This window comes from Ixodes scapularis, unplaced genomic scaffold (assembly GCF_016920785.2).
Source record: "Ixodes scapularis isolate PalLabHiFi unplaced genomic scaffold, ASM1692078v2 PGA_scaffold6__148_contigs__length_123643588, whole genome shotgun sequence".
Taxonomy (NCBI): domain Eukaryota; kingdom Metazoa; phylum Arthropoda; class Arachnida; order Ixodida; family Ixodidae; genus Ixodes; species Ixodes scapularis.
In genome coordinates, this window is record NW_024609881.1 from 115,401,427 (window position 1) to 115,419,211 (window position 17,785).

At 44.8% G+C, this 17,785-nt stretch overlaps 1 protein-coding gene across 1 annotated transcript in view; it reads right to left on the reverse strand.

The window, feature by feature from the left end:
* Positions 1–17,785, reverse strand: part of LOC8026626 (kinesin-like protein KIF19) — an 84,639-nt gene that overhangs the window by 39,669 nt on the left and 27,185 nt on the right. Inside the window, exon 2 of the mRNA XM_042286063.1 lies at positions 3,161–3,241. Coding sequence (XP_042141997.1) covers positions 3,161–3,241 — 81 coding nt within the window. The remainder of the gene's footprint in view (positions 1–3,160; positions 3,242–17,785) is intronic.

Below are 17,785 nucleotides of genomic sequence, written 5' to 3' on the forward strand. Positions count from 1 at the left end.
GGTTCGTAAACACACACTGTAGCGCGATAGACTTTCTGCAAAAATCCCTCACGCCCGCGCGGGAAGTTCTGTATCCGCCCCAACACGTGACACTGAAGAGAGCGAGAGAGAAAGATGGCTGTGGAATTGTTTGCGTGGTCTCACCTAGCCTTATTCGTTTTCTTCGTCACCTCCGTCACCGTCTACAACCGGCTCTCTACATAGAATTCCCTGCATTCCTTTCGGCGCCGCGGACGGCGCTGCACATTTTGGGACACGTCCACTGACACGCTGTATACCTCGTAGCGCAGGCTGCGTCAAGACTTAAGCTGAACCGAAGTTTAGGTTAAATTTGGAAAACGAATTACAGCAATCTCCTTCCGCAGCGGTCATATTGAGAAGCCAACGACTAATTTAGCTTTAATCTTATCGACTCATCATCCGATAGGAGAAACTTTCATCACCGCTTCTGACACGTCCCCCACAAAAGGACACGAAAAAACAAAAATGCCGGTCATTAAAGCCAAGTCACGTCCTCTTTGTGGCGGCGCGGCACTCAAGGTGCACATTCGTGTTCAAACAAAAACCCTCCCCCTCCTCACACGTTGTGCATTGGAGCGTGGCGTGATCCATGCTCGTGACGATCACGTGACATGGACGTGACGTGAAAGTGACGCTGGACTCGCGACAGTTTCCGTGCGGGACGCGGCGTAGTCCAGACACGATGTCGCTGCGGCCCCGCCTTTGAGGGAACGTCAATGGATCTGAATCTGGGACGCCTGATTTATTCAAGACGCTTTCGTTTTTGTCTTTATCGATTGGGGATTCAGGCCCGCGTGTCGACGTGGCGACACATGCGGGCGTTGCTGTTTCTTTCGAGCTTGATGTGCTTCATCTTAATGGCCGGTAAAGATTTGCAATACGATTCAGAGTGAGAACACTTTTTTCAGTCATATCTTTTCCAGGAACATCGTTGCCAGATATCTTGAGCTTGAAATGCAATCGCAAGAAATTGTCTTTTTTTCGAGTTTGAATTTTGATATATTTAGCAATATCTTTAACGAAAAGAATGAAAGCCGTTTACAACTCCCTGTAACGCCGAATTGGAGCGCAGCTCTTGAGGAGGAGGAGGGAAGGGTACTGAGGGGATGGTACCGAGGGGAACGGTATTGAGGGGTCACGTGACCTGGGGGGTCACGTGACCTGGGGGGGGGTCAGTCACGTTACGGTTACGCCGACGGCGACGCCGCTCAAGCCTGAAACGGGCGCCTAAGAGCTGGGCTCTAAAAATGATTACAGCTCATGTACATTTTAAATGCATTTAATACACGGATTAGTTCGTATTTTTTCTCCGCAATCGAAATTCATTTTAATACTAAAATCTATTCCGAATACATTAGAAGTATTGCAAAAAAAAAAAACACTCAAAGTGCAGTAACACGTCTATTAAAAGTGTAATTCAGTTGATATCTATAAATATAAATGAAATGTATTTCGATTGCAGTAGCAGTATTTAGGAATTTCAGTCTCTTTTATCGTAATTTCGATGTTCGTCAAGGTTATTTTGGGCAAACATGGATGATGTATATATATATATATATATATATATATATATATATATATATATATATATATATATATATATATATATATAAGCCGTTTCGAATGCACTATCATTACATTTGTCTATCTATGTGTATTTGAAATGTGCTTGGAGTATACTTTTAATACACGTATTTCCAGTGAAATATTTTTAAAAGTAATTCAAAGTACTAAAGAGTGTACTTTAAGTAGAGTTCAAGTGTATTTGCAAATGGGGAATACACTTAAAAAGGCATTCGAAAATCATTTGGACATATATTAACTGTATTAGTGTTCGCTAAGTAGACCTTTCCAGCGCTTATCCCTCGGGCGAAAATGCTGAGTCACTGGGATTGTAAATACTAAAAGAGAGCTACGTACTGCGTGCGCTCAGAACGACTTCCACCGCCCACAAAACCAAGATGGCAGCGCCCAGAAGGCTGTTATTGGAAAGGTCTATAGCAACATGATAGTGTTGGAGCTTATTGACACCGTAGTTAAACTTCAGGAAATCGCATTTTCCTATAGCTTCGGCGTGTTTGCGCTTGGTGTGGGTAGACAGCGGGTCCACTAACGATGACGTCATGAGCAGGCCTTGTCTTCTAGGGGCTCTGACGTCATGCGGTTATACGTGGTGGCGCTGCTGTCGACGCGGCGCATGCGCAACGCGTCACGTGACGCGGATCTGGTTCCCGCGCGCTCGCATGCAATGCCCAAAACATGGCGTGGGAAAATGGTGGACTCGTGGTTCGTCAAGAGAGTGTTGATCCTGCCGTTACACTGTTTATCAGAGCCGTACGCGCTATATTGTGAAAGTTCGGTCATCGCAGTGGTTGGGCAGGTGCCACCACGCGAATGCATACCGAAGCGTTGGTTGGCCCATAATCGAATGCTCGCGTTACTAAATCGTTAACCGCAGGCCGCATTTTATATCATCACCGCGAGGATCGCGAAGCTTCATGACAAAACTCCCAGGGATCGCATTGTCAACGCCAACAATGCATGCGATCCCCTCAGCTTGATCGTCAAGTTTTTGCAAAGTGGAGACTAAAATAAAAGGCTGCAGCTATTATCTTCGAAATTGCGCTGCCAGAAAGGACCTTATTGTTCAGTAGCTTTGCGTGGAAATATATTTGGGTCCCACTAGTGCCAGAAGCGTTTTTAAAATGAGGATCATGCCTAGCCAGTGTGGTTTCGCACGCATGCCGTCTCGTGCTCTGCATTCGCAGAGCTCGGCAGCGAAGTCGCTGCCCACGCAGAAAATCTAAAGTTCCCTCGATGCATCTCGGCAGTGGTCGCGTTGCCAGAGTGGCGACGCCACCACAACAGATATCAAGAAGCTTCGTTTTATCAGTCCCGTTTTTCCCCCGCTGCCGTATTTCTATGTCAGTATTGAACCAGCTCGCCTGCACACTTGCTTTAGGTTCAATAATCACTATACAGACTAGGCTATTGTAATGAGAGATCTAATGTACGAGAGCCGCATTTCGAAGTTTTGAAGAGCCAGTGACAAGTTAGGAAACAAGCAAAAAATAAACAAAACATTAAGATCTGAATATAGACGAAGGTGGACGATTTTCTGTCAAGAACACCAGCTCACCTTATCGTCAATCTTGTGTGCGATGCACGTGAGACCCTTGTCCAACTCGGACGGAAGGATGGGCCGCACCCGGAGCGCTACCTGCAAAGAGGCACACACATCAGAATAAAGAAACGCTCATATATAATCTGGCTTCACATTTGACACAGGATTGTTTTCCAAGCAACACGTTAAAAGGAATATCTATTTTTAGTAAACGTTTGGAAACAGTTACGCTTCGAAAGGTAATCTGGCCACTGTGGATGGAAAATGCTTCGCTTGTGTGCAGTCTGGCAACCAAGGGTATGCCTTAATAAGGCTTGACCACGGTTGAACAAGAGAGAGGTGTCAAAATGGCGCCGGCTCGGCCACCGAGCAAGTGTCTCGCGACATTTTTTTTTAAAATAAGTTTGCCACGAAAGAACTATTCCCGCATATTGTCGCCGTAGATGCAATTTAGGTGGAGGTCATAGCCCACTCTAACCCTCGCCCACAAATCAGCGGCCCCGCCCATTGCTAATGAACTGGCTTGGCTACTCGACCGACTACGCTAACAAGTATACCGTCTCCCTTCCACCACATCCACTGCGTCTAGTCTAGCGTCTGACACCGCCTGCTAGTCGTGCGAGCAGACACGCGGCAACTACCGGCATCGTCTGCTATTTCACCACCGTCTATCGTCATCTGCAATGCCCGTGAGACACGGACACGAAAGCCGCGCGTTGACGTCCGTTTTCGCCTCTGTCCGTCTGCTATTCCGCCCCATTCTAAAAGCTTCTGCAACGGTTGCCAGACGCGACCATAGAAGCGGCTTTCTGCGGAGCGCAAGTTCGTCTGCTTCTTGCACAGGTGTTGCGATGATGTCAAAACGCCGAGCTCTCATTGGCTGATAGAAAAAAAAATTACAAAAGGACACAAAAGCTCCGCCTTTAATAGAAAAACGCGATAGCTAAAAAGTAACCTGCGCTTGTTTGCAAGCCGTGAAAAACTGTCTGCGTGGACTAGTCGGTAGGGTGTCTGGCCCACGTTGTGTGTTGTTCAAAATTCCCACACGAGGTCATGTGGTTGTGACGTCATGACCCTATCGACCAATCAGGATTTTCTGCCCCGCGCTACCGACGCCGTCTTTTCTGCCACACGAGCTCCTTAAAGGCCGACGACCAGACTCGAGATTCTGCAAGGCAGAAGACCCTCCTCTCCACGCCTTCGGGCGAGGGAAGCGAAGGAGGGAAAGAAGGAACCAAGAGGGGCGGGTGTGGGTGGAAAGGGAAGGAGGGAGAGGAGGAAGTGGGCGAAAAGTGGAAAGCGCGAACTGGTCGTCGGTCTTTAAGGCTCTTGCTTGTTCATAGTAAATACCCTTACAAAAAAAAAACAAAAAAACTGTGGTGTTTTTTTTTGAGGAAAGGCTGTTGAGTCATCAGAGGATATAAAATGTCAACGACTTTTCATATAACTTTCTCTAGCTTTTCTTATTACTTTTTTTGGAACATTGACCCACTTTTTAATAAAAAAAAGTCTGCGCACTTTCTGTCACCTCCAAGATGCTTTTCCTGTAGCAATTCGATTGGAAAACTACAGCTTTTCAAATGAAAGACTACACAGCCATTGAAACACAAACAAACAAATGTACAGCTTAGCTATTCATTTAACAAAGCTTAGGAGGCTTACAACGGCTTTCCACTCTGCTCCAAATTGGCTGCCGAAGAATAACAAAAACAAAAGCCACGCGCATCTGCTTTATACACCAACTCATGTTTACAAACAAACCGGAGCGCCCGAAACGCCTCTGGCGGACGCCACCGGCGCCGCGCATGCGCGATGGGGGTGTGGGCAAGACGCTCGCCGTCGCCCATAAACAAACCATTGAAATGCGATGTTATCGGCGTTTGTGTGAGTCCCCCTGCCCTTTTTCGCGTTCGAATCGTTGATTCTACGTCTTCCTGGCAATGTCTGACTACTTGAGCGGCCTCATCGAAATTAACAAGGCACGTTACACCGCAAAACTTCGCGTCAATAATGTGACATGCGGCGATTCATTCCGCGTGGACGCCGCAGAATGTACGCTAAACCCTGATTCGCATGATGAGATTTCGCTCGCTATTTTCAGTCGCAACGTCGCTCGGGCTGCAAAAGCGTGAACCGTAGCTGAGATGGTCGACGTCGATACTGAAAATCTAAAGCAGAATCGGACCATGCGAATCAGGCCTAGCAAGTCGGTGATGGTCACTGGTAACAATGATCAACATCTCCTTGTATCTACTGTTTACATCGAGCCTGCTCACCAACCTTCAAATTTAGGTCTTTTGAGGCGTGCATTACTTCTTATCGCAAGTACTGGGCCAAGATTCTGTCTACGGGCCGGCGTCGTCTGGGAGAGCAGACGACAAGCAGACACGTCTGAAAGAGCAGACGACAGTTCGAACGATCAGGTGGCCGTTTGAACTTGAAGACACACTGAACGTAGTCCGCAGGTGGTCCGCACAACTTGACGGTTTTTTGGCGTTCATGTTGGAACAAAACAAATAAATCTGATGATCACAGCTATCCGTGAATTCAACCCAAAGTGCTTCCCACCCAAGCAATCGTTGTCCGACGGCGTCTGCTTTTCCCTTTTCACGGCACATATCCATATTCTCGGACGAACCGAGCACGTGAAAACTGACCTTCAAACCTTTCTCGACACTTTTGGTACGACCCCAGTCGCGGCGTTTTGACGAGAAGGCAGGTTTTTGTCTGGTTCCTTTCAAAACAACGGAGGAATACACGTCTGGCATGGGGACTTCTGCCCACAGCCCCAGACCGGAAGTGCGACCGACGCGCCACCACCGCGCCGTGACGTAACAGAGATGACTTCGTGTATAGCTTGGATGTTGTTAGGAAAAGGTGTCCCTGTGGTATTTGAACGCACTCCATACATCGCATAAATACAGATTAGAAACGAACACAAACACCATAAAACACTCAACACCTGAATCACAGTCCTGTTGACGACTCCAGAGCCTTATACAGCCTACATTTTGAAGGTAATAATTTGGCCGGTGACCCCCTCAGAACTCATTGAAGTTCCAAGTATCCGATCTCCTTCTCGGGAGTCTGTCAAAGTAAAGCAGTGTTTCGAAGTTCGCGGACTCTATCTCTTATTAAAAAAGCATTGGTACAACAAATAATCATTCGGCGCAGTCGCTAGAAAAACATCCACAGAAACGGCTCCAGCATCGTCACACGCGAAAAAAGAAAAAAAAAAATCGAGCCAGATGATCAAAATAGTTTATGTGGGACGCTATGCTTGGGTCAGTCCCGCTACGAAAACGAGCGTAAGCACAGCGCTTCCGAAGCAGGCATTTGCGGCATTGTTTATTGCAAACTACGTCGGTTGCGAATATCTTCCTCTAAGCACCTCAGTGAACTCAAAACGACTCGCACACCAAAAAGTGAACGAACTCAACGAGCTACACTTGTTCAGTATTCCGCAGACTCCGGCAGCCATGTTTGTTGACGTTTCAAACCAAAGCGGTAGAAGCAATCTCAGAATACATTTTGAAAAACAATAATGACTATCTTTATTATTTGTTTCTCAGACATAGAAAGATATAGACGAATAAATTACTAATACGACATACGGAGATACAAACTTACAGCTAACCTTTCAAACGTCAATCATCGCTCCAGCCAATGAAAGATGTAAGCAATTTGTGAGCACGGGGTGGGGCTTAGCGTGCTGCGCTCTCCACCTTCTGCACCTAAATTGCGTCTTGCGGCGTAAATATTCCTCGAAAAACAATTATTTATCGTGGTAATATTTTTTCTTCGTATACGTGTCCCAATTAGGCTTTTTAGAAAAAAAAAAAAATTATTTTCACTTCAGTGTCCTTTAAGTTACAGATGAGAGCCACTCAATCAACCACCCTTATTCTGCGCAAATGCCTTTATACCAGGAGTGGTCAAGCTCCGCAGAAACATTTGACAGTTCCCTACCGCCTTAAATCATTCTCTTTTTTTTTCATCGATAGCACGTTATTATATTCTCTTGCGGATGTTATCAAGTACTTACGCAAAGGGAAAATTAAGACTTTTCTTCCAAAAATTACAAAATTTTCTTTACGAAGCTTAACCTCATGTGCTATCATTACCTTAACTCATAAATCAGTTTTCAACACAGCGTGGCTGGTAACCTTATAAAAAGTAGACACAAAAACGTACATTGGTAGCGCAAAAAGTAAAAATAAAAGGTTCCTGACGCACCCTGAACAAAAGAAAGTAAAAAAAAACATAGAACAAAGCTTTATAAAAAAAGGACAGCGTCAAAGCCTGTAGTGCGAACCGCACCCAAGCCCAATCAACTGATTCAGCGAATATTAGGTGATTTGCATAATCGCGCTAATAAGAAATGGCCACGGCAATAATGTGGAATGACGATGAGTCATTGCCTGCTTGCCCAAACTCATCAGGCTAACATGTCGTCGAGTGTGACCCATTTGAATAAATTGAAGTCGAACGTACGCAGTGTCCCAGAAGCGAAAAAGAAATATCATATTTAAATCTAGGAAATGGCTAACCAAACTGACGTACTAACCTTCTTTTTTCAACGACCAATTTTCTTATTACAGTATCATGATCTATTTTGTGTAGAGAACTAAATATTTTTTGTTTTGTTTTGAATACTAATAGCAAATAATTCTTGTTTCCAAGAACAAATAACAGAAAAACTTGTTCCAGTAAGTCAAAATTTCAGCTCTTGCAACTTGAATTTTTAATGATTGAAATATCGTCGATCATTGTTTTCACTTGTTAAGAAAGAAATATTAAAATAATGCTGATATCCATATTTTTGTACCTTTAGTTGCCCAATTAATTCTTAGTTTTTTTTTATAATGTAACTGTTGTAATACGCATGTTTTAGATATAAGTAGATTATAAAATTTCGAAGTAATAGTAAAAAGTAGTTTAAAATCGACTTAGGATGTAAGAGGTCGCGTGAACTGTCATCAAAATCATTGTAACCTTTTCTACTTTTTTTCTTTAATCTGAATCTGTGTACACGCTACTGTGTCATTCTTTTCAAAGTAACTGCTTAGTGTAATCCTATTCTTTCTTGCATCTCTGTCACACAGCAGGTATACCTTTTAAAGAAAGTGTGATGCTTTCCTATGAAGGTGCGGATATATAAATTTATTGGATAAATTTAGAAAACAATTCTAGGCGTTTTTCTTTAAGTGCGAGTCTATAATGCGACAAAAGAGCAATAAGCTCTTTTGTCGCATAATAAGCTCTTTCGAGCAATATGATCGAAAGATAAGTTTATCGCGCACATATGCACACAATTGGGAACGTAAAGGACTCTTAAAAGCCAATGCAGATATCTGTATATCGCAAATATGTATAGGAACACCTACACTCGTTTTTGCTTCAAGAACCGTAGTAAAAAAAAGTCCGGTACCTCGCGGAGCACTACTAATTTATCCCTTCATGCGGAAGATTAAGATATATATGTAGGTGCATTTTCGGTTAAAAATATATCATCTTATCAAGACGTACATGTTTCAAACGCCAAAAGCATGACTTCTTCCTCCGACAACAAATGATTGTAAGAACTACTTCGCGCAGCGCATAAACAATGAGCGAAACTTTTTTCTCCCTCTCGAATTGACAATGAGTAGTTTTGTCGCTCCGCTGCAAGCGGAAGGTGCCGTCAGTTTGAAGCACAGGCTGGGACTCGTGTACAAACAACGCGTCGAGGGATGCTGTTCACAGGCTTTGGATTGGATTATGTTGGCTCTTCCCCTTCTATCGCATGAGCGGAGTCAGAGCTACATATGCAGTGCTAGCTGGTGTCGAGTGAGCACGCGTCGTTAGGGGCCTCCATCCGCAGCCGTACACTAAATCTCACTATTATACTTCGCTTCACCTTAAGCATGAACTTAATTGAGCGAATTTGCGGCGAATAACCGACGAACGTCGCCCGGCGGCGTTGGCTCTTGCCGCGGCATGAAAGAACTGCATGCATGGGTCTTGGCCGCATAGCTAGTGGAGCTATAAGTAGCGTTCGCTCGGCCGTATTGCTTGGCGAACGCCGGTACCGGAAGGGTCCGACGCACGGCGAAAGACACGGGCCAATCAGGACGTAGAAGGCGATTTGGCTTCCACCTGGCTCCCATGCACAATGTTATCAGACCGAGCATGCTCGCCGCCGCCATCTGGACAATCTCTTTCCCAACAAACACTCGAAGGCTTATTGAGACTCAAAAGCACACTATTATAGATAAGCCGCTCGTTTCGTCAAATTTGTTTCGCGCTTTTTTACGAATATGACGCGTTTAAACAAAGCTTTATATGTGGCAAGCTTGAGTGGATGTTCACATTCCCCCTCGGCAACACGGCATAGTCGCGCTGCTCGTAGCTTGTTCGTGTCATGGAGTTCACGGCGGTGAACCAAAATGCGGCGGCGCGTCGTTGTAGATTTTTTTTTTCCGCGTGCATTCCGCGTTAGAAGCCCACCCTCATGAATATCGTCATATTTCTGTGCGTGTGCTATCATATCTGAACCAGTCCCAAACAAGAAAGGCTTCGTTTCAGCGTAAATTCAGACGCTGCCAACGCTACAAGGTAAAAGAAAGAAAAGGACCGTGAGTTAACACTTTTTTAACTGGAAAGCGCCGTGAGAGGCGCGCGTGGTCAAAACGTCGTAAAGTCCCTTGATACTTCTTTTACAAATAACGACAACCAATACGAATAACAAAGCACATTCGGAACGAAATGGCGGCATTCAGTTCAAACCTCTGCTGTGCGCTGCCATTCGCTTCCTAAAACCTGCACCGTCACGCAGTCGGCGCTTCAAAGAACGTCGCTACTTGTGGGAAGCTCTTAATTAGGGACTTTAAAACGCCGTGAAGACGACATGACGGTATAGATACTATAGAGTCAGGAAATGTACGGCTTCGCATTAGGGTTGTGCGAATATTTGAAATTTCGAATAGTAGTTCTGAATAATAGACTATTCGATATTCGCTTCGAGAACTTCACTATCGCGTTTTTCGAAGTGTTGATCGCGGTGGGGTTAGCCCCGTTGAGTGCGCTTCTTTCCGAGCATCGGCGCACTGCGGAGAAGCAATACCCGCGGAAGCAAGCTCTGCGGGTGTTGCTTCTCCGCATTACATGGGTGCTCGGTAAGAAGCGCACTCAACGGAGTAACCCGCAGCGATAAACATTTGGAAAGGTATGAATATCGCAGTTGCGTGCTTGAACGAAAACCATACATTCAAAGTGCACGCGTGCCGGCTGTATATGAAAATAAATGGAAACTTTGTGAATGTGTCTTTCTATAAAAACGCATAACACACGCCACGTTTATTGCTCTATAGGGATAGTTTTGTTGTTGGCAGATGTCTCGTGTTACGTGGCATGCGCGAGAATGCGGAGAACTCTTTTCTCGTGGAATTTCTTCGACGGAGCGGCGGAGGCAGACCCACCCGAAAGCCGGCGCACTCAGCTCGCGGACGAACACAAGTGAAGAGGAGCTCCTGGTCCCATTATCTCGTATACGAGATGAGGGAACCAATGAAGCGGCGTAAAAAACGCGAGCCATTACGTCTTTTCTGTTTCTGAAGGGTCCTACAATAATAGAACGTGTAAACAAAAACACGAAGAACACCGTGATGGTGTGTTTTTGGCGCTGTTTGATCGGACCCCTAGCGTCGGCTGGGTGTAGTTTCTGTACTTCTTTGATGCCGTCACATACAACTGATGCCGTCACTTTGAGCATGCCTTGAGGGCGTGTTCAAAGTGACGGCATCAGTTCAGCGCGAAACTCTCGCGTAGGATCTACGTAAAACTTCCCATTATTGGAAAAAGCTGAAAAGGAGGTGGCCTGTCGATTAATGTGTCACTACGCCATGTGACCAAGGTAATAGCAACAGTCCCGGGTGACGGCATGGCTGAGGGGTATGGGTAACCTGAGTTCGGACATCCCATGAGCTTCCGCGATGCAAATTATCTATAGAAATGATTTGTCACGATATAGCGTGCACATGTCAGCGACTGACCGTCGAGGTTCTTGATGCTGTAATGCTGTAATTTTCTTATAAGTTTTATTGTCTCCCCGTCACAATGAAAAAGTCGGTCAAGCATTCGATTAATTGACTTGAGACAGTGTAATAGTTTATTAGATTCAAAGTTGCACGAACTTTTGCTATTTTTTTTTTAACTTTGGTCATGTTTCAAATGAAGTGCACCCGAAAAACGGGCAGCAATTTTGTTTTTGTTGTTGGGAATATTTTGATCTAGTTAACCTGTCTATATTTAGAGGGATATATATTTATGTATGCCGCGAACTTGCCAAGATTTGAGTTCGACGAGGTTTTACTTTTTTTTTCTTAACCCGAAGTTCGAAAAAAATTCGACTGAAGTTCGATCAATGTGCGCATGCGCGAAAGATAAAAACGAGGCGGCACCTGGTGCAGCGTGTATCAGACTATCTTCGTCATTAGGATGTTGCAGCTTTTTTTTATTATTACTGTTTAAAATTTAGGACAAACTATTATACTGGTTGTTTTTCCAAACGTGAAATTTAGGGGTAGACGTCCGGCAACACAGTCGAAGAAGTCTCAAATTTTACAAATTAAATTTCCAGTTCCAATATTGAATTTCGTAAAAATAAATTCCGGAGGGTTACTCAAGCCAATGAAACCTCGACTATTGACGTCGAACCTCAAGTTGAACAGAAGGCCCCGTCATCCTTAGTTATATCCATCCCAGAGTTTGTAGTTAAAAGAGCCGAAAAAAAATAGTCCTCAGGATGTTGTGAATTGAAAGTTAAGTCAAATAAACATTTTAGTTATCGGCTTCAGGATGGCTCCATCCGTTTGAAATCTAGAACAACATCATGAAAAATTCAAACGACGGACCCGACGCAGACAACGAAGTTGGGCCTAGAAGCACCTTTCGGTCTTTATCGATAGATGTTACAGCAGGTCATTGATACATATGACGTGTGAGAGACACATCTCCGGCATAATTGCACAATCCTGTTTGCTTCGATCTTTTTAATTCCTGTGATAACCCTATTGCGTATAACTAATTTTATTGGGGTTACATGTATAATTGCTCTTAATCTGATCGATGGTATTCAATTGGGACACACTGCGATATCTATTGATGAGAGCTTCAGGTTTGACGTTCGGTTCAAGTTGGCCGTGAAATTTTATGATGTAACGCCTCCTACTAAGATACACCTTTGACAAAAAATTGATCCTGCTATGTAATGGCTCTGAATTTTCATGATAATTGAAATGTGAACCTTAGGCCCTGTTCACATACTTTCGTATGCTTAGTCGAGTACTTGCAATCTCTTAGGGCGAGTGAACACACTGGCATGCTGGCGCCATCTATGATGTCACCCTGGAACTACATTTCACTAGCGCGAACGATTTGCGGCATCTGCAAGATCAAATGTACGTACCATCTACGGGAAATGGTTCTTTATAACAATATCAAAAACATTTTCAGGATAAGGAAGAAAGAATGTTTCGCGAAAAAAACGGAAATGTACGGTGACTGCAATTGTTCCACGGATACCCGTTAGATGGCGCCAGTATGAGCTCTCGTCCAAAGCCGTTTATAATGAGATAGTTTGGCCAGTGGGTGTAGCTTGTTGCCCGCTAGAACCAGCGGATTTCACGATAACACAAAATGACGTTACTGCTTTCTCTTGTTTATTCCTGAGAAATGTTCGTATGAGCCAGAACCACAAAATGACGGACGGAATTAGTTATCCCCCGGTTGTGAGACTACGCTGCTCTGGTTGCCAGGCTGTTAAAATCTCTTTGAGTATATGGAGGGCTCATTTTTGCGGTATAAATATTTGCTTGATTCGTTAATTTATAAATTTAAAGGTACTAGACATCGTGCTCAGTCTCATGTCGGCAGTCATTCAAATTTTTTTTAGATATCTAATGCAATTAATTTATTTAGACACAAAGGGTTAGGCTCCATCGGTGGAAAATGCGTCAAAGACAGTTTGTGAGTGCCGCTGACAAAAGCGCCCGAGGTACGGATTATGCGACGCCGAAGAGAAGCCGTCTGCATGAAAATTACTCGAGCGCAGCGTTGTCGATGCCGGATTTTCTCTCGACGCTGAGAGTTTAAACAATTTCCTACTCGGCCTAGGATGGACCATCGAAAAATAGGGGAACGCTCAAGCTAAACCTTCTCATATAAACCCGCGCTCGTTTGCAAGCGTGTGTGCGCGGTATAGTCGGTAGCGTCACATGTCACGTGACGTCACGTGTCAGATGACGTCACACGTGACTGTAACGCCATAAACCTGTCGAACTACTAAATTTAGCTGAAGATTTTCCGCTAAATTAGTCAGAAAATTTTCCGCTAAATTTGGCGGCAAACTTTTCGCTAAATTTAGCGGAAATATTTTTCGATACAATTAGCGGGTTGATAGGGTCATGACGTCGCAAGCACGTGTGACGTCACACGCATGACGTTACGTGGGACGTTACACATGACGTTACATGTGGCTGCGCGCGTTGAAATATGGGATTTTTTGGTCCCACCGACGCCGGATTTTTTACGACACTAGCTCATAAACGGTACCGCGTTGAGACAACTCTCGAGTACTTAAATCCTAAAAAAAAAGAAATCGTGGAGACAATATCGCTTCTTTTTTGCATTCCATGCGTCATTACAGGGGGTTCGGTCGGCAATTTTCGCAAAACTGAACAGTGAGCGCTGAAGTTGCGAGTTCATCTGTTCTCTGCGATTCAGCACATTGTTTGTCATGTCGCCGACCTGCCTTTTCACTCTGCCTCTACGCATTAGTATCTTCATTAGTTTATTTGTATGGAAACTAGTATCAGCGGGTATCTCCAGTGCGGCCGTAGACATCCGTCACCCTCCCCCAGCATCATTTCAGTCTATTTGCCGCCGCACCTGGCCGAGCAAAGAACATGATCAGATTAAGGTATTCGGAAAAACGTCTACGATTTGGGCTCGTAACTACGTCCAACGTTACTAAAACACTCAGTTGGGAAACTCGCCCTTGAAAACTGGGCCGCTGTATAGTCCACCGAGACCGAGCTAAATATGACAACAGCGCCAGCCTTTAGCGACGAGTTGAAACATGAAAGTGGCTTTATATGGCTACTGCAAGATGGCCCTGCGAGATGGCGCCACCGGCCCTTCTGTGATTCGACGGAACCAGTAAGTGCAGCCGTGCAGTTCACGGAGTGGCCGTTGCGGAAGAAATGGCAGCGTTACGATCGCATTAGCTCGGAACTGGCATAAGGGTCGGCGCCACTTCTTCGGAGCAGGCTCTATGGCAGTTTCCCAACTGAGTGGTTCTAGTAGCGTTGCTACGTCGTAGTTCTCAAGGTGGCCCATTACCACTGTATCATTAGTTCTATACCACAAGGAATACATTTATATCACAAAACTAAGCAAAAACGACAAAACACCAACACAGCCGCGAGCCCGCCGAAACCGAAACCAACCAAATTGAAATCACATTATGACGCCGCGTGTGTCAGCGACCTCTGTCCACCGGTCAGGTAAGTAGGGAGACGAAAAGGTCTATAGATGTTTGCAAGCAGCCACACTTCAGAGCCTAGTCTGGCCACCGTGGATGGAAACTGTAGGGCGGACAAGGAAACAATTGCGTATGTGATTCTTAAATGTAGGGCGCTTAGTCCTGCCCTTCCCGGAGGGGCGACGAACGTACCGCTGTGGCCCTTGGTTTCGCTGGAGAAGTTGGAAGGGTTGATAATAAAAGGGTAGAGGCCACGAAATTATCTAGGGAAGATTGAGCTATGTACAGCTAACTAGCACAGTACACGTAGCGGAGCGCGTTGAAAAACTACAGTAAACACAGAAAGACTAAAACACGTAAAGGACAAACAGACACACAGACTTCTTTCAATGAGCAACGAACATTTATAAGATGCCCATGGCGCTACGACCTTGAACTACAAAGGATTGAAAGAAAGAAAACGAAAATACTCGAAGGTAAAATAAAACCGAATTACTCACAAATTTTAAGAATACCAAATTAAAATTTTAGGAAAAGTTTATGGAAATTAACCCCTGAAAAGAGGGAAAAGGAAGAAGGCAAAATTAATAATTGATCCAAACAAGTTTTTTTACGATAATTCTGGCGCGAGGAACTCCAGCTCTTTTGACGATAACCCCAAAGAAGGCTCAGAGACATTGTTCGCGGCCATATCTGATCTTAAACGCTTCAATTATTTCGCGCCCACACTTATCTGTGTGTGAATCAAGCACAGTGGTGTTTTCAAAGTTTGGGGTGAAATTGTGGCAGGTACGGACATGCACAACTATTGGTTGGAATGAGTCCGATGATGCCTTGGTAACCTCTAAATGGTGCTCCCTGAGGTGAACCTTTGTAGGCACCTTCCAGTCTGGCCGATGTATTGACCTCTGTAAATCAATGAAATCGAATAAATTGGTTTTTCTTTACAGTTAACATACTTGTTGGAGTGCTTGATGGAGCATTTGGGTGCTCAACTCTCGTTATTGACCCTCTGGCACATTTGTTTTAACCTCATTCTACAGGTGAAGACCACCTTCGCGTGGAACCGAGCAGCAAGGATCTTCAGGCGGTGGGCGGTGCCAGAAAAACCCTTGCTGCTCGGTTCGACACCATTTAGAAGTTACCAAGGCATCATCGGACTCATTCCATCCAATAGTTGTGCATGCCCGTACCTGCCACGATTGCACCCCAATCTTTGAAAACACCACTGCTTGATTCACACAAAGATAAGTGTGGGCGCGAAATAATTGAAGCGTTTAAGATCAGATACGCCGCAAAGAATGTCTTTGAGCCTTGTTTGGCGTTATCGTCAAAAGAGCTGGAGTTCCTCGCGCCAGAATTAACGTAAAAAAGCTTGTTTGGATCAATTATTAATTTTGCCTTCTTTTCCTTTCTTTTCTTTTTCCTTTTCCCCTTTTTCAGAGGTTAATTTTCTATAATTTGTCCTGTCATTTTAATCTGATAGTTTTAAAATTTGTGAGTAATTTGGTATTATATTAAATTTGAGTATTTTCGTTTTCTTTCTTTCAATCCTTTGTAGTTCAAGGTCGTAGCGTCATGGGCATTTCATATATGTTCGTGGCTCGTTGAAAGAACTGTCTGTGTCTGTGTTCGTCCTTTACGTGTTTTATCCTTTCTGTGTATTCACTAACTAGCACAGCTGATTAGTTGTACAGCACAGCTATCCCTGTTTTCACCTCAAGAACCATAGGCAAAAAAGTCCGGCGTCTCGCGGATGATTACTAATTTTCAGCTTTAGGTGGAAATTTAAGATATATTTATTAGCATTTTAGAGTGGATACACGTTATCTTATCAAGAAGTACACGTTTCAAACGCCAAAAGCATCGCCTGTGCCTCCGACAACCAAATCTGGCGAGAACTATTTCGCGCGGCGTATGAACAATGCGCAAAACTTACTGTTTTCTTGAGGTGAAAACGGGTATAGTTAGTTAGACAGGCGTGGCAGAGGAAAATTGGGACTCCATCTCGCGTGACTCCGGCCCAAAGTCTGAACCCTGTCCCCTAGTCGGTCGGGTGTTATGGAACGTCGACAAGGATAGATAACTGGGCAAGTTGGTAAGCGTTCATGTTGAAAAACAGCGCGACTGGGATGAGGACAAAAGACGAAGGGGCACAAGACAAGTCAGCGCTTGTCTTGTGCCCCTTCGTCTTTTGTCCTCGTCCCAGTCGCACTGTTTTTCAACATGAACGTCGACAAGGTTCGACCAGAGGAAAATTCGCTACATCCTAGCCCGGGGGGAGTTGGTTGTTTCGCTCGATGGTCTGCTTGGCGATCATCTTCATAAACTGGTGATAGAGACACACATTTGCTTAAAAGGGGAAAGGGGAAGTAAGGTTTTTGATATTGTTTTTAGGCTAGGTGGCGCATGCTACCGCCCGTTGCAAAGGGTACACTCGTTGTCATTCATCCATCCTGGACGCCAGTCTGGCAACAGTGGGCATGCCTTAGCAAGGCTGGACTATCAGACGATCTACATATGCCAGAAGTAAGATGGCGGTGACCAGAGGACACTTACAAACGCCTATGACAGTCACGTTTAACTGAAAGCAACAACACTTAACAAATTAACAATAACTTAACATTTAATAATAACTTACCCACCGAGCGAAAAACTTAAAGGGTCCTTGAAACGAATTTTGGGCTGGGATAAATCAATTTAGATTGGGATTTTACTTATAACTCATCAATTCAGTGGGCCAAACGAAACAAATGTAGAAAGTCAAAAGCCCGACTTTCGGTACGAAAATTTGAAAACACAGCGGTCTATTTCGTACCTCCTTCCCTGCGTGAGCTCTCTGCCTTTTCACTGGGATACATCCGCGGTCCCCAAAGCGCATCACCGGCTCCAAACGCACGTCACACGACACCGGACCTCACTTATTCCCTTCACCCCTAAACTGACATTGCGGTGGAAGCTACGCGCTTGCCGGACCAATCAGCCTCCTCCCTTTCATCACCTGACCTCATTCTCTGCATCTGGGCATGCGCGAGGGAGCGTGATCACGTGGCAAAAGTGTGGCTGGCCCAACGAGCTCGCAGCTTTCACATCACTGTCAGCTTGGGGGTGAACGG